A 27,703-nucleotide genomic window follows, 5' to 3' on the forward strand; every position below is an offset into this window, starting at 1 on the left:
TCAGATTCAATTTCACTCTTCCTTCAGGTCCTTCAGGCTTGAGAGGCCAGCTGATGGCGGCATGTAAATGAGACAGCAGGACAAAAGAAGAAACAAACAGCTGTGTGAGCCTTTGCTGGACCAAGTGCTGAATGAAAATTGTAAGGTGTCTTGGGGAGCTCAGAAGAAAGTCTGTTTTGCATTTGATGCAGTGACATGATTTCTAAACTTGAGAAATTGGCTTAATTCTCACAAACAAACCTTCTACCTGTGATAATTATTCATGCACAAAACCAGAAACAAATTATTTTGAGATACAGAAGTAAGCCACGGCACTGATATTAAATAAGACAGTTACTCTAAATCAAAGCAAATACTTATTTTTTTTCTTTAAAAGAGCAAAGGTGCTCAAGATAATGCTGACAAAGTCTCAAATTTTAACTGCAAATATTTTCTTCTGTTTTTTACCCAGGAAATTTATACAGTGCGCTGTGAGTGCCACATGTCACAGAAATATCCAAATTACAACCATAAATGGCTCAATTATGATTGAGTGTCATAAATAGCACACTATAGTAAAATGAGAGATAGATAGATAGATAGATAGATAGATAGATAGATAGATAGATAGATAGATAGATACTTTATTGATCCACGATATGGGAAATTGATCTGCCCGATAGCATAGATAAAAACATGTAAAATATGATGAAAACATAAACTTGGATTTAAAATAAATAAATCAAAAATAAAAAAAATAAAAAAATTGCAGTCCTTCAAGAGGCATTAAACTGTCTAATGGATGGTAGGTTTAATTCGGTATAAAATAATTACAAAATAAATTCGGTTTTGTGACTAAAAATAAAAACTGAAAGGAAAAGTAAAAACTGATTGGGGAAAAAAACACATGCCAGATGCCATTTGTGCTGACGGGACAGTAATAAGAACGTTAATTAATAAGACTGTAATGATATTGTTAGAAGAAAGGAACGTTTTTAGATATAGTGAGCTAGAACTGTCAGACTTACTACTCACGTCCCTGAGATTCCTCCGCCTAATAGAGTAGAGCCGCATCACCTGTTTCTCCATCCGCTTACCTGACCGCAGCGCCTCCTCACGCTCTGGAAAGAGCAGAGCGGCAGCCCCGTTTTCCTCCAGGTCCAACTGTGTGTGTGTGTGTGCGTGCGTGCGTGCGCGCGTGTGTGGCTGCCAGCGGGGGGAGATCAGCTGCTGTCCATGCTCTCCTCCTAATGTCACAGTTTAACTCAGCTGCTTGAAACACCAGCTGCAGCAATGGGATCCTTCGGACTGATCATGGGGATTTTACAGTACGCGGGACTTTACGTTCAACTTAACGCAGGTCTGCGTGACGGATACGTAAAGGTGGATAATCACATCTCTGGAAATGGTAAGTTCTTCCATGAGCGTTGGATCCTGATTTTAATACTGCATCAAAACCCATATCTTGGTCGATTTTGTTGGATACTACTTTTGATTTTGGTTAGGATTTGTCCTTTTTCCCTCTCTCCTTCATTCCTCCACATGACAGCTGAGGTATACATTAAGTTATGCTATTCAACTTGAATATAAATCAGCTTTACTGGAAATATCACATTTTTAGTAGTTATCTACTAATTAAACTCCACTATATCCAAACGGGATAATAAGTAAAAGCCATTAACCATGACAAAACCAAGTGCAGATTTGTAAAAGATAGAAAACATTTAGCATCAAAACAGCCATCAGCATCTGATGGAATAAGGGTGAGTGGGATTGGACGATGGCAAGATTTCTGCAAAAGAATCCTGCATATTGTTAACATATCCTTTACTTGTCTACAAGTATTACCGAGTTTAGAAAAAGCTTTGTGTTAACCATCCAAGTGTAAAGAGCACATGGCACTGCAACACGTTAACTTTAATAATATTTTCTTCATCTTTGCACAAATCCTAATTTTCACTCCCCTGCTGTAGCTTTGCTGTTACAAACAGCACACAACACCTAAAATTCCATTAGTTTTTAAATCTAAAGTTTGTTGCAGTGGTTATTTAAAGGCTTTCGCTCTCAGAAATCTTGCCACATTTCTGGTATTCAACTTCTATTAGTGTGGAATATTCCATAATCATAATAATATATTATTGACATTACCCAAAGTAATCCTGAAGAGTATACTTTAAAGGAAGAAACCCCATTTTCACTAGCTGGCACAATTTCATGAAGTCTTCATTTATTGCTTCTGATGTACTTTGGTCCAAGTTCAAGAATGTTAACTCAAGCAAATCTTGCTACACAACCTGGCTTTTGAGACATTATCCCTGCTGCAAAATTCAGAAAGTTTAAAAAGACACTAAAGTCTGCTCCTGCCAAACAAAAGGCATAATTTCCTTCTTTGCTGCAGCAGTTTCAGCACAATATATTGTAAAGTTAAACCTGTGAGGGAAATAAATCTAAAGATGTCAGGCCTATTTAGAAATTCCTCAAAATTAGATTTTTTTCAAAGAAATAAACCTCAGAAAATTGAAAGTATGAAACAATACTTTCAATACAGAAACAATACACTAAAGCCCCGTTTACACTACCCTTTTTTAACGGTGCCGAGAACGGTCAGAGCTCGGTAACTGAGATAACTATCGAGTGTAAATGGAACATAAACTGAACTGAACTGTGCCAGACACAACCGTACCGTGCTAAATCTAGACCAGTTCGCTAGTAGGGCTCGGCCCGTTTCTTCAGTAACTTGTTTCTCTGATAACAAAGAGCGCATGAGCAGACCACGTCATCTCCTCACAGTCAGCTAACTAATTTCGCGGTTTCAGACATTCATAAAAATACTAGCTTCCCTACCGTGCCACACGGTTTCCAGTGATGATTCTGCTTAGCAGTGTGACGAACCTCAACGTCTGTCATTGTTTCCTGTGTCTGTGTGCCCTGATTAGACGTTTGTTTGTCTTATCCACTTCCCAAAAGCCGGCTCCATCAAGTAAATTCACCAAAGGTTGCCTTCTTCGCCTGACTCTCCACAAACAACGAAATATCACAATTATAACGAAACATAACTTCCGGGCCGAACTCAGCATGGATCGGTTAAAAAAGGGTAGTGTAAATGGGGCTTAAAACTAATCAAATACAACAACCAAATGATTGACCTAGTAAAAAGCTCATGAACTTTGCATTGTTTTGACGCTTTTATCTGATTTTATCGAACCTTGATTTATACATGTGATCTTATTGAGATCCAACGTCTCATTTACAAGAGAAATCCTTTTTGATAAAAAAAATAAAATTATTACAAACGTGGTAACAATACAAACAATTAAAACAATTGATTCAGATTAAACAAGCTAATAAAAGTTGACCCAGAAATCAGTTAGTTTCAGAACAAGATTTCTCTATATATCTCAAAATAAAAAAAAAAATGTTTCCAAGAGGAATAAACTTTGATAGTTTTAGATCCTGTGGTCACCGAAGGAGACAAAGTCCTGTGAGCGAAGTCTGTGTCTGGATGGTTTAATTGACATATAGGAGGACAAATAAGGTTGAGACAATTCAAGGATAGCTTTATAGATGAAAATGTATACACGAGTCTATGGATTGAAAATGATAGATGAGAATATAAGGTACGCTGATAAGTGCCAGATTTATACTCTGATATGGAGTGTAATTTTCCATGTTAGACAGCATCCAACATATTAAGAGAGGTGGCAGATGCATTCACATAAACAAATCATTTAACAGAGGCAGGAAGGTCATTAAGACAAGATGGTCCCTTGCACTGAAAGAATAGCAAGATCTATTTTTGAAGAAAAACACTAGTTTTATATTTTCCATCTTTACAACATATTTAATTTGTGACTTAAATGAAAACTTATTTTCACCTTTTTATGCTAAGGTACTCAACAAGACTTAACAAACTCTATTGGTGTACCTGTCATTGTTTTTATGAGAGTTTGTGGAACTTTCTATTTGTTAGCATTTAGGACTAGTCTCATCCCTAGTCTACACGTAGCCGGATGTCTGGGGAATAGGCAAAATTTCTATGCCTATTCCCCCGACATCCAGGTAACATCAATATTTTAATTGATGTTACCTGGGCCCACATACATTTCCTGTTTTCACCTCAGTATTGAGAGTTCAAAGAAAAGCATAACTTGGAACATTATAAACATGACAGTTGGTTCAGATGCTTTTTGTTTATTTGTTTTCCAAGCCCAGCCGCTGAAATTTATTGCGGCGAAAAGGAGAGAAAGCGCTTGGAGGTCAGATGTTTTACACAGGCGCAATGACATTCAGCATCGCTTTTATTTTAAAGGACTCTGACTAGCTTACATAGGTTATAGCTTTGAGGTACACTGCCCCCTATGCATCTGGTTTGTTTAAGTATTCTAACAACATACCACTGTGTTGCACACATTGTCTATGATTTGACTTTTAGAAAACCGAGACCCAACATTATCTGATAAACCAATATGTGGCAGCTTTTGATAAAGAAGGGTATGATCAATAGTGTCAAATGCTTTAGACATATCAATGAAAAGGGCAGTACATTAGTTATTGGCATTCAAGGCTTCAACAATGTCATTTATGACTTTTATAGTGACTGTATCTGCACTCTACTGTTTATTTAAACCAAAATGATGACGAGATGTTAGCTGCACATAAGTATTCCTTTAGGTGATCATTAACCAGTTTTTTTTTTTTAAAACCTTGGCTAAAATACAAAGTTTTGAATCGGGACAATAATTGTTTAACACATTGGGAACCCAACATTTCTGTCAGGGGAGAATAAAAGCTGCTTTACACATGTCTGCAATGACATTAGATTGCAAAACAAGATTAAAATTATGAGAGACTTGTTCAGGTATGATATCTGTTGGTAAACATAAAACGTCAAGAGAAAGGTTACAAGTTTTGGCACTTTTATCAGAAAAAACGTCACTATTAGACAACATGTGAAAATGAGAAGGTGTTTATGTTGAGGTGGTTTTTCATAGTGTGTATATGGTTCAATAAATAAATCAATACACTTAAAATGTACAAATTAATTTAAAAAAATGAAGTACTTTTATGTCTTTGTTTAAAATATCCCATGTATTTACCATGTTTTACGATTTAATGTAGCAGTAAGCAAAATTTAATTATTTAAAATAAAAATAACTAAAAAATAGTTTTGTGAATAACTAAGGGTATCTTTTTAGATGGATCTCCCTGTGTTGTTCTCCGGTCACGAGTGCACTTACATGCATGTGAACAGCTGCCACTCAGGGCTCAGTCCCTCCTGCCGATAAAATTGCACCGTCAGAGTAGCGCAGCATTGGAGCAACATGGTGGTGAGCACAGCCAGAGAATCAAACCATTCTCTTGCTGACAGCGTTATAAAGTTATGAGGTACTTACTTCTTCACTAGACATGTTTAATGTACCCTCATGTTTTTTTTCCTCCATTTTATTTAAGCAATTTTTCTCCATTTTATTTAAGCAATTTCAAATCAATACAAGCAGCCTTGTAGTGATATTTATTGGACCATTTATATGTTTCTGCTTTTATTTTTATTTCAGTCAGTTTCAGTCCTCCATAGTTTGTCCCTAAAATATTGACTATGTACTGATTAAGAAAATTAAAGTTTGTCAATTCGTAAATCATTTTTGCTCTTAACCAGAAATAACCCTGTGCCACAGTATCGAAAATGGCATTGAGTATTTTTTTTCTTTCTTTGTTTTACCACAATATCAATAAAGAGGACCTTTAAAAATCCAGATCTTTGACAAACCTTTTTTAAACCTTTGTAATACCTCACAATTGAAAATGTATTTTGAAAGAAATCACAAGAAGGATCATTTATTGTTGTTTGTATTTCATAGACCCACCATTCATTTAAAAAATATGGCAGTTTAGACCAAATAAGTCAACAATATAATATACTATAATGTCCTAACAAATAAAATATCCTATTTTAAAATGATAGTCGTCTCAAGTATTGAAATGTCCATTTTGCAAATATTGATTATTTTGTGCAAGGAGCAAGCCTATTTTGCCACATTTTCATGCCTTAGTCTTACTTTTTAAAACCTCTTGTGGAAAATATAACCGATTTGTTAAATAAAGGTTTCACAAATTACAAAATGGGTTTGAATGAGTCTCCCATTAATGTAGGACAACCCAGTCCAGGTTTGAAGAGTCTAAGTACTGGAGTTTTTGAAATGGACCAGTTTTAATGTGGTCCAGATGCAAGAAAAACAAGCACTAATATTGCCCATCTTAAACATTCGGAAATCAAAGGGTTCACAAATCACACACTGGGTGTGAAACAGTCTTGTATTAGTGTTGAATAATCTAATGCATCTTAACGAGTTCAAGTAACTAGATCAGATTAAAGATACGCAAGGGAGTGAAAAATTAGGTGGATTTGCCTTTTAACTGCTTCCGAAATCACAAGCTAGAATTGGAAACCAACTTCAGCCTCATTTGGTTGAATGGAAAAAATTGTATATTTAATTTTGTGAGGTTTAAATAATTTTAGGTCTAATTGTAGACATAGAAATTTAAAAAAATTTCACACTGAGGAGCACACAAGCTGCTTCAGCAGCAGATACCAGACTTATTTATTTTTTATATTTTGGTGATCCTCAGGAGATTTCTTTCTTTCGTTTTTTTTTTTAAACTAGAGTGTTTGATAGATTGCCCGAGCAGAGGGAAGCTGAGACTTCATGCAGAGCTGGGAGGCTGTGTGCATCGTTCTGAAGAGTGCTTGTTAGAGTCAACCTTGGCTCATACGTTTCAGATAAGCTCATCTAGCCGCTGTACCCTACTTACTGCTTGAGCTGAGGTGTCTATTGAATCACATGAAACAACAACAACAAATAAAAAATTGCGTGAAGAACAAATGCAGTGTTACACAGACCAGCGGCATCCACTGAACAAATAATGATTCTTACCGGCAACACTTATAAAGAGGTCAGATCTCAGATGGGGAGGAAGCTGAAATTGCATTTGTGAGCAAATTTTAGTACTTGGATAAAGCATAGTAAGGGCATAACAAAAGAGATGATAATGATGGTTGTTGTGAAACGTACTATTCTTGAACATGTGATAGCAATTTTGGTATTCTTCTGCAGAGTTCTCCCTTTCACCCATTGTAAGAATTCCACCTTCACAACGCGGGGGTGTGTACCAATTCATTAGGGCCTCCAAAGTGTCGGGAATCCTCTGCTAGGTGTCCTCTTAATGAGGCTGGCCAGCCCAGGCACTTTTTATTGGCTTTCGATTTAATGGTGCTCTGACAGTGCATGTCGGAGTGGGGGTGGACAGATTATAGAGTCGTGTTGTCACTGTGGAGGGTGGCGGAGGCCTGATTAGAAACACAGGGACAAAAAAGGACGCTTAAAACAAAGTACACCTCTATAGTATGCGTGAAGGCTGAAGTAAATCTCACTTGAAGGGATGCTTTGTCATTTGTGAGTAGAAAATATGCATATGTCTTAATTTAAATTTACAATTTTTTAACATGTAATTTTTGGAAAATCTGAATTTTATTTTACCAATACACTCATTGAGCTTCCATGAAGAGAATAGCATGCAATGTTGGATATATGTTTTTGAATATATTGTCAAAATATTGTAAATATGTTTCATACCACAATACGGGGAACTTTAATTTACTCATTTACTTATTTTTTTTAAGTTAGTTTGAAGTTACACAAGTGAAGTGGAGCCTGTTCTTAGCTCCTTGTGTAAAACCGCTAGCAGCAAACATTTTGTTATATTTTCATTGTTTATAACGGCATGGCCTGCCATCTGTTTTACAATGTATTTAGTTGCACTTTGAATTCAGGTCAACTCCCAAACGAAATGCTTGACAAAAAAATATGTTTTAACAATAATTTATTTTTGTGAAATTAAAAGGATGACAAAAAAAAATTAAGTCATCGTATTTGGCATAATAAAATCAGAGATTTCATTTTTAAGCCATATCACCAGCCCTAATGTAAACACAGAAAAAGAGAACACTTTAAAGGAACCTTCAATGTTCTATGATCAAACCCCAAAGAGAAGGTTTAATGACAGCAAGCAGGCTGAAAGGAAAATTAAAAAGGACAATCAAATGTTATGCTGATATAGGAAAAAAAAAAAGAAGCTTGAGCCTTGAGTCCAAGCTGACTAAATCAGTCTATGTCGCTGCTACTTCGAGACACAGGGAGAGTTAGTGTTATATTCAGGAAGAGCTGGAGTATCTGTGTTTATTTTTAAGCTATGTTGGAAGGACTTTTTGTGTGTATCTTGTTCCAAGTTGACGTAGGCTGGCATGAGACTCTAATAGAATAATAACCTTGAGTAAAAGTACTACAGTTTTACCATATTAGCTCAATATTAACACAAAATCCTAAATAAAAACGTAGAAAATGTAATAGGTTTTATTTTTATTGCTGCTGCTATAAATATATATTGATTATTACAGATGTAATACTGTTATCTTTGACATATTTATTGTTATTAAGAACAGATCTTAGTGTTGACAGTCAACTGTTTCATATACCCATGACCATACATTACAAAGAAGTCTTTTTTTTCAGAACATTTAGCTGTTCATTTTAACTTATTTTAACTTTAACTTAAATAACTTTTACTGACAAAATGAAAGATATGTGGGTACCTCAATCTTTATACATTAAAAAGGATAATAGCTGCACCTTCATCCTATGTTATCGTCAAGTATTGCTCTCAGTCCTGATAACTTTCTTGATTCTTTTTATTTGCTGCTCCTAATAAATTCAAACCTGTTAAACGTAGAGCTGAGCCCTGGTTAAATGATGTCACTCGTGCATTTAGGAGACAATAAAGCCGAATGTAAATGGCGAAAAACTAAATTGTTAGTATTTCTGGAAATACTAAGAGATAGTCTCGTTCAGTATCAGAGGTCAATTAAGGAGGAAAAGTGTCAGATTTTGTCTAATCTAATTTTAACCAGTAATCACTCACCCAGGGTGTTATTTCATTTAATTGACTCGATTCTTAATCCTCCAACTCTGGTTCTACTTAATTCATCAATCTCCATATGCGACAGTTTTCTTTCATATTTTATTGAAAAAGTGGCATGTTAGACAAGTTCCTGGCATGCCAAATAGCTCTGATCTTTCTGTTGGTCCTTTTTTGGCTGTTTTTGAGCAGTTTGAGCCAGTGTCGTTTTCTTATTTGAAGGAGTTAATTCACCATATGAGACCTACTAATTAACCCCCTGGATTGTCAGGTCAGTCAGAATTAATATTTTGATTTTTACATCTACTTTCTTCCACTTAGCTTTCCATTAATATATGAGCAGCCACCTTCTGTCTCTCAAAATATTTGTCTTGTTTATCCATCTTTCTGTCTCTATCGTCTAAATTTATACATGGTTATATTTTGAAGGTTACCTGTCATTCTTCCTTCCTGCTTCTTAATTGAATGAAAATCTCTTTAAAATCTAGATCTGCTAGATTTTACAATATTTTTGAGCATAACTTGTTTTAAAATAAAATAACCTACTGATGGCAGAAACAATCCCCATTCACTTTGCATGCATATTCTTAACATACCTGCTGAGGACACAAGTTAAGACTAGTCTGATTAAAAGTGCTGCTTAGTACAACACAAGGGACATAGGCATGTTACTTACCAAAACAGGCAACAAAAAAAAGAAAAAGAACTGTAGTTAAACTTCAAACCAATCACATAAAAACAGCTACAAAATGAAACAGATTTGGCCTGCCATGTCACCTTCTGTTTTTTTTTTTCCTAGTGTGTTTACTGAAATTCACAGATAATGCAGCCATCTACTTTAAATTGTTTTGTACTTCCTTCTGCTGACAAGCTTTATAGAGATGCTGATTTAATTTTCCAGCAGGACTTTGGGTCTGTCCACACTGCTAAAGCTACCAAACCCTGGTGACCACGGTGTTATTGTGCTTAATTGGCCAGCACACTGGCTTGACCTTATTGTCTAGATGGAAGATGAGAGGCACCATAGCCAACAATGCAGATGACCTTAAGGCCACTATCAAAGCAACCTAGGCTTCCATTGTGCTTCAGCAGAGCCACAGGCTGATCGCCTCTTTGGCATGCAGCATGCAAAAGAAGGCCCATACCAAGTACTGAGTGCATAGAAATGAACATGCTTTTCAGAAGTCTGACATTTCAGTCCCTTTTCTTTATATCTTATGTATAATTCTAATTTTCTGAGAAACTAAATTGTGTTTTGCATAAACTGTAAGCAATAATCATCAAAATGTCTTGAAATTAAGGCTTGAAATCTGTCACTGTTTATTAAAACTATATATATCAGATTTCATTTTTGAAAGGAGTGACAGCAAATATTAAACTTGTTCACAGTATCCTATATTTTTAAATGCACTTGTAATATTATCTTTCCTAAGATGCAGTACAGCATGCATCTTGAAACCTGTGAACATCGGTATATGATGTAAACAACTTGTGCTACATCATGTTGCTACTTCTTTGTCAGAAACACAGAAAAAGCTTCTGAAACCTATGTCCCAGGGGCTCTGAAAAATTTACTCCTCAAGCCAGAAGTATGGGTGGCAACAAGCAGACAGCTGCTCGTTTGATTACTCATGCTATTCATATTTCATTATTTTTACCTTCCACTGAAGGTCTCTCTACAAACGGTTATTTCCCCAAGGAGAATCTGCCAGTATGCCTCATTACTAATCCTGAACCAAATACAAACTTATTGACTTTCCAGCAAAATCACTGTTTTTTGTTTTGTTTTTATAAATATCTCTTATCTTTACAGTAAAAATCTCAGAGAACCTTAAAAAAGATTGTAATAGCATTCAATTATATTGTCAATTACAAAAGTATTTTGTTCTATCACTGTGATTTAATTTGTTATAATATATTTTCAGCTGCACTCAAAAGAAACAGCCCATGAGTACTTAGAACTTGTTTCCCATATCTTAGTGTTTCCCATACTCAATAAGCTAACATACTGGACTATTTAGCATTTTGTTATATTCAAGATGAACACTTTTGAAGATCAAGATAGGCTTCCTTGCAACCTTCGTTTTTTACTGCAGCTTCCTGGTGTCTTGATTACACATTCCATCTAAGTGTCAGTGATTATTAGATCCATTCATCACCTTAGCAAATTAAACCTATCCACATACTGTTCAGCTGGAAATTACAGCGAAAGGCTGGAGCGAATTTCTTCTCATTGGATTTGTAATGAATGACACTTCACAAGCAGTTTGTGAAATAGATTTTGGCAAACATCCCATGATGAAACAACTTTTCAAGTGAAGAAGTGCAAATAAAACAGAGGAATTGTTTTTCAGCTCCTTTACCTTAAAGGAGTCATGACAACAAATGTAATTTTTCTGTTGTTTTGGGGGTATAATATGATCTGCTGCAATGCTTTTTATGGGCACTGTTTCTGACAGGCTGGCTTCTATTATAGCAACTTTCTGCTTTATTATTAAAGGCCAATGTACTCCCATTTATAATATTGGTTAAGTTCCAGTAGTAGTGTTAAACAGCAATAATCTGCTATATGAAAAATGAAGGCTTTTATTTTGTAGAGTATGTTTAGGCCTTATTTCTAAAGTCCAACACAGTTGGAACGCTTAAAAAATATCAGTGGTTTATTTTGAAGTTTTCAAAAAGCCTTATTTTTAAAAGATCCAGTTGACCCCTTTCCATGTTTGAGTTCCAGCAGTACTGTATGCCCTGACTGCAACACATTGTTCTGAACTGCATCTAAAACTTTATTTTATTCTGTAACTCATCCTGTTTATTCACATTTGCATTAATATAGATTTAGAAATGACAATATATATAACAAAGCATGAAAAATATGTTGATTTTGAATAAAGTTAAGGTGAATTTCAGAAGGAGGGGCCTTATCAAAAATCCTTGCATTCATTGGATAAACCACTTGTTCATCATCTTTACTGATGTGCTACTTCAAGCACTCACATAGAAACCAACCCGTGACACGGATGTTAGGGAAGATCAAGCTTTTGCCAAACCCATTCGAGAGAATGGCGAAAACATCGTTTCCACTAACAAAAGCCTTCAAAACTGTTACAACTCTGGTGTTCTTTTAAATAATTGATATCCGGTAGATTTAACAATACTGATGAAATAGCAGTATCAATGTTACCGCTTGCTTTTGAGACACCATTGTTGTCTGAATCCAAACAGTTGCTTCTCTGATACGTCACACCTATGAAAATCCCGCCCGGCAATCCTGATTGGGTCGTCCATTTTATGTGGTATTGAAATCCCTCCCAATGGCAACGATTCCAGATGGATGTGTGGAGGTGTGTAAAGCTTGGCAGAACGACATCCATCTGGCGAGAGTCAATTTATATGACCGTGGCACTGATTTAAAGTAGCACCTGATATATTGAAAGCATGGGAATCAGGATCAACGGGAACCCTTCTTTTGCTTTAATGTGGCTTAAAACTGTATGAGTACGTTGTTCTGTAAAGCAGCGGTCGGGCTTCAGACCGGTACTAATCTGTGGGTCCTTTAGTGTCCGGCCACACAGAGAGAATATATTAAATATTATTCCCATTTTATTTATTATCTGAATGTGAAGTATGAAGATTTTTGAAAATGGCCGGATTCTCACGTTACATCCATCTATGACTCACGCTTGATGCACGTATCGCTTGATGCACGTATCGGCCAAGGTTATTGCTAACATTAAACCCACAGGCTAACAAAATAAATAAATAAAAATACAAATGTTTCTGGAAAGTTTCTTTGCAAAGGGGAAAAGGCCCAGTGAGGACACAGGAGAAAAGTCTACAAGTTCCAAAAAGCTGCGTTTAAGAGATAATCAAAGGAGTCAAAGTATGGATTTATCTTGACAGGTTATTCCCACAAACCAATTTCACTGTGCATAAGATGCCATAACCTGCTCTCTAATGTACTAATGAATCCTTCAAAACTGCTTCCCCACATGGAGACCAAACATTCTGGATTAAAAGACAAGCCTTTTGAGTATTTAGAAAGAGAATAGTGTAAACAAGGACAGAAGCAGTTACTGAGGGCAACCACATCAACAAATGCAAGTGCACTAAGAGCATCGTCACTTGGTGGCTAGCCATATTGCTAAGGTTAGGAAGCCACTCACTGCTGGTGAAGAGTTGATCTTGCCCACCACTAAAGATTTTTGCCATCAATTTATAGGACTGTAGTTGAAAAGATAGCATAAGTGCTTCTTTCAGCATGCATCATCACCTGGCCCTTTGAAGAAAAAGCAGAGAACATTGAGACACGTTTGTTGGAGAAGATGCATCCCTGTGGTACACACTCCAGGATGAAGAGTCTACAGATATTGACAACAAGGCAATGCTACTTGTTTATGTGTGATATCTTTATCAGGATGTGCATGAGGCTGCATTATTATGTGCACTGTTATTGCAAACTAAAACTACAGCTGCCGAATTATTTAAATTGCTGGATGATAATATATCAGGAAAACCTTTTTGTGTCAGCATGTGCACCGAGGGTGCTGGTGCCATGACAGGACAGCTGTCTGGTTTAATTGCTCAGATTAAGGAGGTTGCATCTGAATGTGAGTGGGTACATTGTGTTCCTCACAGGGAAATGCTAGCCAAAAAATGCCTCTAGAACTTTTTAATGTGTCATTAAAATCTCATTGAAATGCAACATTACTTTATGAAATAATGTATGAATTTGTATACATTGCCTGGATCCACACTATGTACATCTAATTTTACCAAAAACATAATAATCAGAGGTAGACACATTGAACAAGGTGAATAAGTCATTCAAGGTGTGTGGCAATCTGGTAATTAGCGCAACAATTAGAGGAAAAAAGAGACTATAATAAAAACTGTATTTATTATATTCATTTCCAGTTTTGTAATCCAGGACAGAATCATCAGCAGCTTTGCGTTATACATTTGCAATGTGAGAGCAGAGCAGGCCTCCTCGCTGCTCTCGTTGCTCTGACTGTGTGCAGCGCAATCAGGACGAGGCAGCTGCCTGTGCCTGTGAGACCACACAGAGGGAATAGGGAGCATTAGTTCGCAAATATACAATAGTTATGCTATATCATATACTTTACATTGTTTTAACATATTTTTTAATTCATTCTAAAGGTGTGTCAGTTTTTATTTTGGTGTGGCGGTGCGCCAAAATCAAATATGTGTAGCACAGACTCTGCACAGAAATAAGATGGTAATCCCTAGGGTATTGCCGCTACTTCCCAACTACAAAAGACTCTCCAATTGCTGAGCAAACCAGAGTAATCCAGTATGTCTAGGCAAGAAGAGAATCAGCTGCTGGCAATTGAAAATGACAGCAGCCTTAAAAGTATGTTGACAGTAAGAAAACGACTATGCCGTGTAATCATGTGTGTAATCGTGTGTAATCATGTACGCATGTGTTAGTCTGTCGACTGGCAGATAGCTCTCGCAGCAAAAGTAATTGATTGTGATGGATTGTTATCAGGTAGTTCAGTAGAACTCTGTTGCAAGTCACAGATGTCACAGAGCGTCTTGTTTACATAACATCCAGGAGAAATTAAGATGATACGCCATTCGAGGCCAACACAGGGAGGCCAGATTCTGATAATAGCATTTATTGTCAAGCAAGCAGACTCTTGTTTTCCTGTCTTGCTTACAGTCTTACTGGTATATCTCAATGGTGATTCCAAACAGCCAAATTTGTGGTCATTCTGCCAAAGCCCATCTTCCAATGTCTCCGACATCTATTCCATCCTGCCAGCAAGTTGAGGAACCGGAGCTGGCCTGCAGTTCTGCTTACACAACATTTCAGTCTGAGGGCTGGTAGCAGACATATCCCTCACATAGTTCAAGCAGTCTTGACATTGGCCTAAACAGCTGGGACGTTTTCAGAATTTCTCGATACTCCAGTTTACCGCCAGCTCCAAAAAGCATAAAATCTTGTTATCGTAAATCCAGTTTTGAATGCATTTTCAACATCCTCGACCAACAAAATGGACAGCCACACGATCCCCGCTACTACCATCTAATGTAGAACAGATTACTAGATCAATGTGTGCTTCTGTGCTTTTTTGTTTCTCTTGTTGTGTCTCTGTTCTGTCTTCTGTAACCCCAGTCGGTCGAGGCAGATGACCGTTCATACTGAGCCCGGTTCTGCCGGAGGTTTTTTTTCCCGTTAATGGGTGGTTTTTCTTCCCACTGTCGCTTCATGCTTGCTCAGTATGAGGGATTGCAGCAAAGCCATGTACAATGCAGATGACTCTTCCTGTGGCTCTACGGTTCCCCAGGAGTGAATGCTGCTTGTCGGGACTTTGATGCAATCAACTGGTTTCCTTATATAGGACATTTTTGACCAATCTGTATAATCTGACCCAATCTGTATAATATGATTGAACTTGACTTTGTAAAGTGCCTTGAGATGACATGTTTCATGATTTGGCGCTATATAAATAAAATTGAATTGAATTGAATTGAATTGAATTGAATTGAATTGAATTGAATCCTCCTCCCAGAAGTCCAACGTATGCCCAGCTGCAGATGTTTAGCCGGGGCACAACGGCTCTCCTTTGCCCAGTCTTCTCGTTAAAAAAATCTGATCAATTGTGTTGAGAGTCCAGCTGACCACATCCATAATTTGGTTAAATTGTATCTGCTTCTAAATTGATAGAAGCAGATACAGGGGAGGGCGAGTGGAAAGGACAGGAGAGGAGAAAGAAAAGCGACCGCCTTCACCGAGAGCAGGAAGAGAATAAACGATTGAGCGTTGTGATGAGTTGTATTTTGGTTTTTGGCTAATTACGTCACAATGGTATCTCAAAATGCCAATAAAAGTAATAGCACACATTTCAAGTCCAAGCTGCATGTTTTGATCTGTGTATTGTGTGGGTGTAACTTACGGTTTGTGCTGAATTAACATAGACAAAATAATAATGCAGTCCAGTTTAGAGGTGAGAATAATAGGGGCGTTTGGGGCCTACCTGATTGCATGGCAGTCCTAATTTAAAAAGACTTGAGTTGTTTTCTGTGATGTTTTGACAAGGATAGCCCAAAACTGTTTGTTGATGCTCACAACCTCTCCCTCTCTTGCTCATGCAAACAATACAAAGAAGCACGAACAGTAACAGTTGTCATTCCGGCTTTGCACTCATTCTAGCTCTCGTTGCCTATTTTAACACACACAAACATACATATACATACTTTTATATATATATATATATATATATATATATATATATATATATATATATATATATATATATATATATATATATATATATATATATATATATATATATATATATATATATATATATATATCCTCCACTACCTCCTTTCATTATAAGGCACCCTCTGAATTTTTAATGACTCTGTTGTGGAAAGTGAGCAGCTATCACTGCTCGCTGAAAATTGAAGTAAAAAACACAAAGGAATCCCTTATTTAAATATGCAGGTGGCCGATCTACCTCTTCAAACACAAGTCCCTTGCTTCTTATGGATGGTTCTGACAGTACTGCCTTTATGAAAATCTATATTTAGATGAGGCCAAGCCAAGCAAACCCATTTTTCACCAGCTCTCAAGCATTATAAATGAGACAGGCTGGTGTGCTGACAATTTCCCTGGAAGTCGATACTCCCTTCAGAACTTCATGTTTTTCATCTTTTTACAGACAGGGCCATGAAATTTCCCAAGTGGAGTCAGCTTTTGTGTTGATTTAGTGTTCTGCCAAGGTTATAGGATTGATTTCTGGGTGATTCTGTTGTGATTCAAGCAGGAAAACAGGATGTCTGTTGAACAGGCCTGTTACATGTGCACAGCATGCAGGCTGCTTTTGAACCAAGTCATGTTCTACAACCACTTTTGGGAGGAGGATGTCTGCATAGCGAACTGAGAATGTACTTTGACGACTGTCAGAGGGATTATCCAACCCTGTTAGAGGATCAGACTTTAAGGAAAGATACACACCAGCAACCTTGTGGCTGTGAAAAGGGAGAGTGGTACACTTAATGAATATCATCTTGCTTCAGTACTACCAAACAAGTGTTGCGAATGCAACTGAGCGTAAGTTTTTACCTCATTCAAAATATGTGTTGCGAGTTTGTGGTGGTAATGCAACACAACACTGTTTGCCATATGCAGTACATTGAAAAAGTATCTGTTCTAGTACATATTGCCTTTTTTTTAAATTTTTAAATTTGTTTTTTTTTTTTTGCTTTTTGTTTTAGACTTAAGTGTTAAAACCAGTTTTCAAAAGATAATTATATTTATTAAGGCAATACAGCTATCCTAAGCAACCTGGCTTAGGTGAAATTTTAATTACCCCCTTTGTTAAAGTGTGAATAATCTCTGATTAACCATGTTCTTGAAAGCACAGTTAATTATCACTAGCCAAAACTCGACCTGTGAATTCAAATGGAACTTGTATGACAACAAGTAGGTTAAAAGATTTGAAAAAGTAACTCTCCCTCATCTGAAGAACAGAACAAGCTAGGAACAAATGAGTCATTGAGTCATTGACATCTGTCGATCTGGAAAGGATACCTAAAACATTTCTAAGGATCTAGGGTTCCAGTGAAGCATAGTCAGAGCCATCATCCTCAAGTAGATAAACTATTAAACCCTACACACTTAATTGTAAGGCAAATTGGTTTCCTATCTTGTTTTTTAAAGATGTTGCGTCTCACATCTGACAGGCCTCTGCAGTTTTGTTAGAACCAGGCTTTTGAATTTTTGACGGAGCAATAGGGGGTTTTCAGCTGACGTCACGCTCACGTGACTACTCAGCGCGTCCGCCATATTGGGTGGCAGTCGTTTCGCACCGTTGACCTGCATTGTATGACGCCTTAGGCAGTATTGGAAGTGAACAATGGGGAAAACGTGTTTAATGGTTGGTTGCACGGCCCGTGGAGGTGGAGATCAACGCTCTTTCTATCGCCTACCAGCCGTAATAGTGAATCAGTGTGAAAAAACAAAACAGCTCTCTGAACAACGCCGTCACCTATGGCTGACACGGATATCCAGGTCCGATTTGGACGGTGTTAAGCTGGAATACGCCAGAGTCTGCGGTGCTCACTTTGTCACAGGTAATTAACTGTTAAGTATTTAAAACATGTAAGAAGAATATATTAATAATAGGGCTTGGGCGTTATGACTTATTACTTTCCGCGGCTGCCATGTTGACTGCCTCCGCAGCCTCTACTGCCTATGACTACCGCGTACTGTACTCCCTCTCTCAGCCGTGTTTTAATTTGATTAATTTCACCTTAACTTGATTTCAACCATGGTAAACCGTTGCTGTATTGTGGGCTGTAACAGCGCAACACATGATCGCCATGGGAAAAACATAGAAACAGATTAATTTTCCACCGCTTTCCTGCCTGGAGGCGCAACCATGGAGAACAACTGTTAGAGATAACAAAGAGTCGTCGGCTCGCTTGGATCGCGGCTGTAAGACGACCGATCATAACTTTGCACAGTATCCCGATGTCAATGAGAGTGTGTTCTAAACGTTTGAAACACATAGCAGCTAGTTAAAAGTACATTACATGCGTGAGTGGTTGTTAGCACTAACGGTTAGCATGTGCCAGAGCCCGTCTGAGCGCAGCTTACCTTTGAACGAGTTACTGTGTTCCCACTGTTTGCTGGCTTTATGATCTGCAGCTCCTACCGGCGCCAATACGGTAAATACAACTTAATTTTGCACTGGTCATTGTTCTGCTTAAATAATTAAAGCCGCGAGCGGCGTCGATCGGCCCTGCAGCCAAGCGCCTTCGCGCACCGCCGGCCGCCGGCCGTCAGCCACCGCAGAAGCATGCGCCGCATTTGCGTCGGATTGTTTACATTTTTACCATCTTATTAAAACTCACCCGTCCACGTATGATGGCGATTTCCTTGATGTACATAACCAGATGTGAACTGGTTGTGAGCATCTAGACCCTTGTAAGCTCTCATTTCCTCAAGAGTGTGCAGAGGGTTTTCACCGAACACCAGGTAATGCACTATGTCGCCGTGCTCTACATTTGGCCAATCATCTGGATTACGGCTAAACAAGGCACCGTGGAGGGCATACGGGTCCATATGGTCGATCACGGAACATTTCCTCAGATATACGTCCTTATCTGGTCGCTCTAGCGTGCTGGCGTACTTATCCATTCGCAATACGATAATACGTGTACGACAACTAGAGATAAGGAAGTGTACCCCCCAATATGGCGGACCGGAAGTTGGCCAGTGACGTCAGTGAAAACCCCCTATTACCCCAATGCCACTTTTCCACTAACACTTCCACTGCACGGCAGGGCTGGACAGTATATTGGGACTGAAAAAATTTTTGAGATTTTTTTTAAAAAGAAGTGTAAGATGAGACTATACTGTTTATATCGAGATGGTCTGTTGTGTTATAATAAGTAGGTTACAGGAAACAGCTGTTTCTCATATTTATCTACAACTGTTTGTTAAAATAAAAAATACCTGTGAGACATGTGGGATACAGCTTTGTTTCAGCGATGCCTTTTTATAATTACTTTATGAATTCAGCCTAAAAATATCAAAATATTATTTTTAGTCCATATTTCCAAGCCCTGCCACATGCCTCTACTTGCCCTCTACTTGATATGATTTACTTCCCAGTTTTATTTAATTTTTTTGTATCCAGGATGACGGTGACTAGCAATGCCGGTGATTAACAGTGGACACCAGGATTTTAATGTTAGATGTTATCTTCTTTGTTTGGATCATTACTTCTGCATTAACTGCAGTTTAAAGTTTAATGGTCTGTTTTTTTTCTTTCTATGCTTTGGAACATGACACAAGTGCTAACATACGTTTTTTGTTTTGTTTTTTTGGGTATTCAGATCAAAATTAGCTCTTACCTTTTCTTTGGGTTTCTTCCATTTCTTACTCTTTCTTCCCTCTTCTAGCTCTGTTTACGGAGATTCCTCATGATGTTACAACACAGATTGGAGAAGACATAGAGATGGCCTGCTCTTTCCGCGGGGCAGGCTCTCCCTCGTTCTCCCTGGAAATCCAGTGGTGGTACATCAGGAACCACAAGGACTCACAAGGCTCAGCTTCACAAATCACTAACACGGTAAGTTAAACGGCATAACCAGTTTTGCTTTCTTCTTTGTGCAATCAAATATTGTCAAGCAGGAACATTTTAAAGTTTAAACACCATCACTTTTAGTTAAAAAGAACAATAGGTAATGTCTCAAGTGTATATGACATATTCAGATTTATTCTGTTTACCCTTAATAAGACTATGTGCAAAAAAGAGAAGCAATGGATCAAGAACAATGCTTTCTGATAGCTCTGTGGTTCTGCCAACATTTTTATGCTGATCGCAGAGGTGCAAAAATTCTTTTCAGGCTCAAAAAGGATTAAGTAAACACCATCAGGACGAACAATTGGCATATATTGTTTTATTTAAAGATAAATATATGTTTTGTGTTTGTGGGGGGGGGCGTTAAATAGTCATAGTACAATACTCTGGCCACATGGTCTTGTAATGGTATACACACAAAAGTGTTTTGTTTCCTAACAAATAGAGCAAAAAGAATGTGTAAATGACAGAAATAAAATATACTAATTCAACAGGGCACAATTATTTAATTGGAAAACCTTTGTATGTAGAGTGAGCTACTGCTCAGAAATTCATAAAGTCAAAATACGTGACTAGACCCCTCTAAAAGAAATTCAACTGAAAAATCTATTTTACATAATCGGAGATACTACCTCTTCTTAGGGAAGCTATAATTCATTCGGATTCTTTTCTGTGAGTGCTCAGGAATAGCCAGGTTCTTGTGGCTAGTCCTGTTTTTGACCAAAATACAGAGATGATACACAAACAGCAGACCATGATTTACTTTGGATCCAAGGTTTCTTGGGACGGAGATGCAGTCTTTAACTCGAACAATGAGATCAAGATGTTCCTGCGGTGTCACCCCAATGCAGCTGGTGGAAAGCATGCTACAGCACAGCATTTCATAACTCTTACTCTGGGGATTTCAGCTGTGACTCCTTCCTGGGAACTGTGCAGGAAAATGGGTTAATGCTATGCTTTCTGCGAGTTTTTACCAGTCTCTTGTTTGCTGTGTGTAGTTCAGTCCTTTTTGTTCCTCCCATGGCTGGGCCCAACAAACGTAACAAATCACACTGGTCACATATTATCCAATATATGAATCAATTTAACATTTATACAGGGATTTAGAATAGATTCATAAAAGCAAAGATCTATACTATATGTATAACCCCCTAAAAGTAGATATTAGTCATTTACAATTCTAAACACTCACACTTTACCGTATTAAGTGACTAGATTATAACTTCAAATGTAACTACAGAAACAAACTCTCAAATCGATATTTGTTTGCACTCCTTACGGAGCAATAAGTGATATTTCACCACTAGGTGATGCTTGAGCACTGGCTGTAGACCAAAACAAGATGTATGACAAGCCACGCCTCTCTCTACCTTCACTCCCCTTTCCCTTCTCACGCGTCTCCTCCTATGTGCAGATTTGGAAAGAATAAATACACAGCAAAACAGCATCACCATTCAGAGGTACATTTTTAATGAAGATGTAAGGAATAATGACTAACTAATAACTTTATACTGCTGTTAGCAAGAGAACATTTTTAATCTGCTGGGCATGCTCTCTGCCATGTTGCTCCAATGCTGTGCTGCTCTGACGGTGGCATTTTAGGGCTGGGAGGGACTAAGCCCTGAGTAGCAGCTGTTCACATGCACGTACATGCACATGCAGCCAGCCCAGCTTGTAAAGAAGAGACTGGAGACCGACATTGAGAGTAGGGTTGTCATAAACAATTAGTTTAGTAATCTGTTATTCTATCAATTATTCTGAAAATTAATCAAGTAATCGGATATAGATTTTTCACATAATTACTTGAGCTTGTTTTATGAGTTATAGAAATAAAGGAGAAAAAAGCAAATTAGCAAATAACGCAATTCTTTTTTGAATAAGAAGGCAAGGCAAGGCAAGGCAAGGCAAATTTATTTATATAGCACAATTCAGTACAGGGACAATGCAAAGTGCTTTACATGATTAAAATATAGCAAATTAAAACAGAATAAAAGCAAGTAGGAATAAAATGTAGATAGAAATTAGAACAAAGAAGTGGTGATTCAGTTAACTAGAACAGTTGAAGGCAATCCTAAACAAATGTGTTTTTATTCTTGATTTTAAGGAACTCAGGCTTTACGCACCTTTACAATTTTCTGGAAGTTTGTTCCAGATAAGTGGAGAACCAAGGGTAAATTTGCAGCTGAAAAGTTCTAGGATTAAAATATTAAAAGGTCAGCCCTTTTTGGTTCACTTAGCATCAATACAGTGCTGCTGCCTCTGTAGTGAAAATGGTCACAAACAAAAAAATGCATAAAGTTTAACTTGCATATTATATTATGCACGTTTTTTTTTTTACAGAACTATGTAATATTTTAGTCAAACTTTTTTTGTTGCACAGATAAACAAAAACTGCAAAGACATCGACAGAACCAGAACCAAACTTTCTCTAAATTGAAAGTTCTAATATGTCTTTGCAGGTTTGTAGTGGAACCTGCTTTTAAAGTTATTTTAGAAACTCAGTAGATATCAAGCTACACAGTTTTCTTTTCTGGTTAATTTTAAGTGTCCCTGCACCTTTAAAACTTTAGGTCTCTTTTTCTGCAGCACTTTTTGCCTGCTGCTTTCTGTCTCCATAGAAGACATCCACACTTGGCATCCATGTATTAGCAGGCTAGGCTATCATTAGCATTAGCCACCTGGCCGGAACACAGTGCGCTGAATAGATAAACAATGTAACAAAGCCTCGAGGCAGATCAATTTGCCTGGATTAATTTTATGAATGGAGGTCCTCGAATCATTCGATGAATCGTGATAGCCCTAATTGAGAGATGCGGTATGACGTCATACCATAGTCCATCTGAAATATTCCCTTTAGTTCTTCACATCACTATTTTGTAGATATTTCTATCTAAAATAATGAAATTTTGCTTATTGCTCCTTAAAATAATGTAATGCTTGCAATACAGAGCATTATAAATACTAAAGCAAGAATAGAGATCAGAATAGAGATCGTCTGTGTGTCTTAAAACCTAATGTAATTTGATTTGATTATAATTCACTGACCACCAGAAGCAGTATTTTCTCATTGTGATTACTGGGTACTTGTCAGAGTGGAATTATGCCCAGTATCATGTGTTTTCAAAGTCTCTTGAAAGTTCTAGTTGCGTAAAATTATCAAACACGGTATTGTGAGTTGAGTTATACAAGCATTAATGGGCCTAAGGTTGTAAAAAATTCCCCCATTTGATTCCAAGTAAACGAGCCTCAGAACATCTCTTATGTCCTTGAGCTGTTGCGAATCCAGCTGAATACCAACTGTCTTGCAGAGAGCAAACATTTTTGAGGACTGCTTGAGCTGAGTTTAAAGCTGACTGTGTATCAGTCATATTGAAATGTAATATTAGCTGTTGCAGAGAGCCTCTGGCATAAAAATGAAGGTATAATTGCTGATTAGCATTTGCCAGCACGAGGGAAACAGGTTGACTCTCTCCCATTGGGGGGGAAGGACTCAGACTCCCCTGTTGTGCCTCTGGACACCATAATTGGCTCTGAGAAAGGAATACATTTTCAAAATCTCTCTTCACTCCATGCATAATTCATACCTATGCCCAAAAGAATACCTCTGTGCAGCTGCATACATAATTAGACGCTTTCTAGTAGGAACGCGCATGCTTGGTGTGCATGTTGATGTAAGCGTGCACATTTTTGAGACTGAACTGTAAGTGTTAGGAACAGAGGAAGAAAATACGGAACCCTGCTAGAAAATCCTCTGACATGTATGTTTCATGTTGCTTGCCTAAAAGATGGTTTTACATTGCCTAATCTACTTTCTGTTTCTGTGCAGGTTGATATTCTGGAGGAAATGCCAAAAGATGCCACCAAAATTAGTGTAAGGAGCATCTGTGAGCAAAAACACTATTCTTTGGAAGCGATTCATACTCCTTTATTTTTTGTTTATACCAGGGGTGTCAAACTCATTTTGGTTGAGGGGCCGCATTCAGCTTAATCTGATCTCAAGAGGGCCACACGAGTAAACTCATTGCAAGATTAAATAGAACTAATAAATGTGGACTTGTTGTTGATTTTTCTATTAAATAATTTCACTTTTACACAATATATTATGAATAACCTCAGCGTTTTTAAGAAAAGTATGTGCAATTTTAACAATACTTTTACTCAGTTTAACATTTACTTAAGTGCATTATGCATAAGAACTGATCAGTGATTATGCAATGTTGAAAAACATTTATTCACATTTTTTGGAACTTAAAAACACTGTTCTGCATGACAAAATACATCAAACAAATAAAAATTAAGAAATGATTTAAATTTTTCCACACCTGAAGCTTAATCTGCTAATTAAAACACCCCTCGTGGACAATATAGGAACTGCATATTTTCAATTAAACAAAATACATGTTTTTTTTTCAATAATTGTTTTATCATTCTCTTCCTTTTATCTTGTCCACTTGTGAAAGTAAAATCTGACGAGCTCTTTGTGGCATCTTATTGCCACATTGCCAGACAGGACACTGGGAAAAAAAATAAAAAATCTTTTTTTTTTATATAATGATAATGCCGGATCCGGCCTTATGTTTGACACCCCTGGTTTATACGATGCATCATGTTACAACCACAAACTGCTGAGTTGTTGTTGTTTTTTACAGGGGATAGACGTATACAAAGAAGTGCAGAATTGTGAAGAGGAAGTAAAAAGAATACATAGTTTTCAAGGTTTTTCCTTCTAAGTTAACTTTAACTTTTAACTTTTTTTTTTTTTTACAAATAAGGACGTGCAATGTTGTGCCCGAGTAGAACCACTGTTCACTATGGCCGCAAGTCCTTTTAGGTATTCTGTTAAAATTCCATTTTAAGCCTAATTTAATTCTACATATTCTCAATCACATTTAGGTATGGACTTTGACAGGGCCATTCAAACATTTAGATATACTTTGATCTAAACCATCCCGTTTTAGCTCTAACTGTATGTTTAGGATTGTTTGGCAGGAATGTAAACCATTTCAGTCTTAGGTCAGTTTTATACTAGCATAGCCCTGTATCGCCCTGTAACTTGGACACAGGACAGCACTTACATGAAATAAAAGCATTCATAGTCTTTGATTCCTGGACCAGGTCATGGGGGAAGCAGATTCAGCAGAGATGCCCAGACTTACTTCTCTCCAGACAACTCCCCCAGCTCCTCTGGAGGAAGCCAGAGATATTCCCAGGCCAGCGTGTCCTTTAGTTTTTTGCTTCTGTGTGTTTGACATTCATGACTATGCTTCTTAGCTGTCAGGGGTGTGACTTTGATTGCCAGGTCTCCTTAATTAACCTGATTGGATAAAATAAATTACACAAAAAGCGCTGATTGGCCACTGGCGCAAAGAGCTTCACCCTGAGGATATTTCAGTAACCAATCAGAGACCAGCATGAAGTCATATGGAAGAAGATACATACACCCTTGTTTGTCTGGTTCCCTTTGCCATTGAAATGTATGGTTTAGACTCACACACAAAGAAAATAAACCGAAAATGGAATAGGAATGCAGAAAAATCAATTTGGACACATGTTATGAGTCAACAGATGTTACGAGTCAACAGATGTTATGATTACTTTTTATTTTGTAATTTTTTCAACACTTTTCTCCTGCAATTTGCTGCCCCTGTTGATACTGTATGTAATTTCCAACAGTCTTTAGTTTAGAGCACACTGCCTCTGTTCTTGACAGGTGGTAAAGGTGGCTGGCAGCAACATCTCCCACAAACTCCGCCTTTCCAGCGTAAAACCAGCAGACGAGGGCACCTACGAGTGTCATGTCATTGACCACAGCGGCCCGGTGGAGCAGCGCTATTGTGTCCAGGCCTACCTCCGAGTGGAGCCCAAGAGGCTTCGGGAGTCTGAAGACGATCTGCTGCCGGAACTAGAACACCACTCAAAGGGGAGTCACTTACAGCAAAACAATGGCCGGGAACTGAGAAAGAGATCAGTTCACAGCAGTGCTGACTGCAGGGGGCGCTGTGTGCGTTAGAGTCAGCATTCTTTTCCTGTGGAGAGACTGTAACCTCTTTTCTGACATTGGAGACATGGTATTTCTGAAAGGGTACTCCATGCATAATGATCTGATTTCTTTTGTTTGATTTTGTTGCATGGAAGCCCGTGTTTGTGAATGATATTTAGAGGGCTCTATGTAACCGGACATTTTTGGTTGTTCTTGTTCTTTTTTCTTACTTTATTCTTTTTGCTGCTGTTTCAAAAGTATGTGTGCAGTATCGACAAGGAGTGAATAAAGTGACATTTTGTCATTAGCTTCTAATGATTAGCTACAAGGAAACTGACGTTACAGCATGCACAGTTGGAACCAGATCCAAACATTGTATAGAAAGACACCCAACAAACCACTTAGCCCTGATAGTCTGACAATAACACTCACTAAATATTTCCTGTTCTAGATCAGTAAGAATTACCGTGATTATTTGGTAAATGCCAGAAAAAACAAGCAGAATGAGTGATTTGTTAAAGAGAACCTGTTTTCTTCCGGGACAGGCTTGACATTCATATTGAGTTTATATTTGCATATAAATGATGTAGTCGTTGACTGAATCATATGAAAAATTAGGCAGGGTGACCCCAGAAATGCTTTAAACTGAAGAAAGTACATAATAGGTTTTATTTATTTTGTTCTGGTAAATAAATTGAATTCCAGTCAATTGAGAGTTGAAAGACTACTGTTTAATTTATAAACCCTGTCCGAAGTTTTGGTGTCCTCTAATCTTATGTGAACTTAAACTTTGTTTTTATATGTGTGTCCTAAATTAATATTGAACCGTACGCATTTTGTTGAGTTAGTCGTGTTATACCTGACATCATTCACTGGTATCATCTTTGTTTCCTCTATAATAAAGCATGTTACTAAATGCTCAGATTGGACTGTTTGTTATTTGTGCTGCTTCTGTTTGTTTTATTAAATACCTTGATCAAACGTCTGGATTAGTGGCTAATGCAGACGTGCTTTTCTCTGCTTTGGATATTTTTGATTTGCTGCCGCCAGCTCCTGAGTAACGCAAGCAACCTATCCACCCTGCTTTTCAACGCTGATTAGTTCATCTTTTCAACCAGCAGAGAGCAGCACTACTCCATTTCTGCATTGACTGGATGTATTTCTGAATATGTGTATATCTGATGTCCTTTTCTTAATGGCTAAACAGACGTTTGCTTCAGTGTCATTAGTAAGCTGCAGTGTGTGGACGTATACTTTGGGGCAAAAAAGTATTTTTCGGCCACTGATTGTGCAGGTTTCCCTACTTGATGACAGAGGTCTGTAATTTTTATCATGGATACACTTAAACTATGAGAGACAAAATGAGAAAAAAAAACAGGAAATCACATTTTAGGATTTTTAAAGAATTTATTGGTAAATTATGGTAGAAAATGAGCATTTGGTCACCCACAAACAAGCGAGATATCTGGCCCTCACAGACCTGTAACATCTTCTTTAAGAAGCTCTTCTGTCCTCCTCTTGTTACCTACAGTATATTAATGTTTGAACTCATTATGTGTATAAAAGACTCCTGTCCACAGCCTCAAACAGTCAGACTCCAAACTCAACCCTCACCAAGACCAAAGAGCTGTCAAAGGACACCAGGAAGAAA

The 27,703-nt window shown here is 37.6% G+C and overlaps 1 protein-coding gene across 1 annotated transcript; it reads left to right on the forward strand.

The window, feature by feature from the left end:
• The first annotated feature begins 1,159 nt into the window (after positions 1-1,159).
• On the forward strand, positions 1,160-26,974 carry vstm2l (V-set and transmembrane domain containing 2 like). Its single transcript, XM_012870486.3, has 4 exons — positions 1,160-1,387; positions 19,891-20,060; positions 23,899-23,943; positions 25,783-26,974. Exons 1-4 carry the CDS (start codon positions 1,273-1,275, stop codon positions 26,080-26,082), a joined length of 630 nt encoding a protein of 209 aa, XP_012725940.2. The 5' UTR covers positions 1,160-1,272; the 3' UTR covers positions 26,083-26,974.
• Positions 26,975-27,703: the final 729 nt, after the last annotated feature.

Source organism: Fundulus heteroclitus, chromosome 20 (genome assembly GCF_011125445.2).
Source record: "Fundulus heteroclitus isolate FHET01 chromosome 20, MU-UCD_Fhet_4.1, whole genome shotgun sequence".
Taxonomy (NCBI): domain Eukaryota; kingdom Metazoa; phylum Chordata; class Actinopteri; order Cyprinodontiformes; family Fundulidae; genus Fundulus; species Fundulus heteroclitus.

Excerpts from the sequence above, each read along its gene's own strand:
- vstm2l (XM_012870486.3), top strand. The coding sequence starts at position 1,273 with ATGGGATCCTTCGGACTGATCATGGGGATTTTACAGTACGCGGGACTT. Across the intron at positions 1,388-19,890 it reads TAATCACATCTCTGGAAATG|CTCTGTTTACGGAGATTCCT; the intron begins GTAAGTTCTTCC and ends TCCCTCTTCTAG. Across the intron at positions 23,944-25,782 it reads AAGATGCCACCAAAATTAGT|GTGGTAAAGGTGGCTGGCAG; the intron begins GTAAGGAGCATC and ends TGTTCTTGACAG.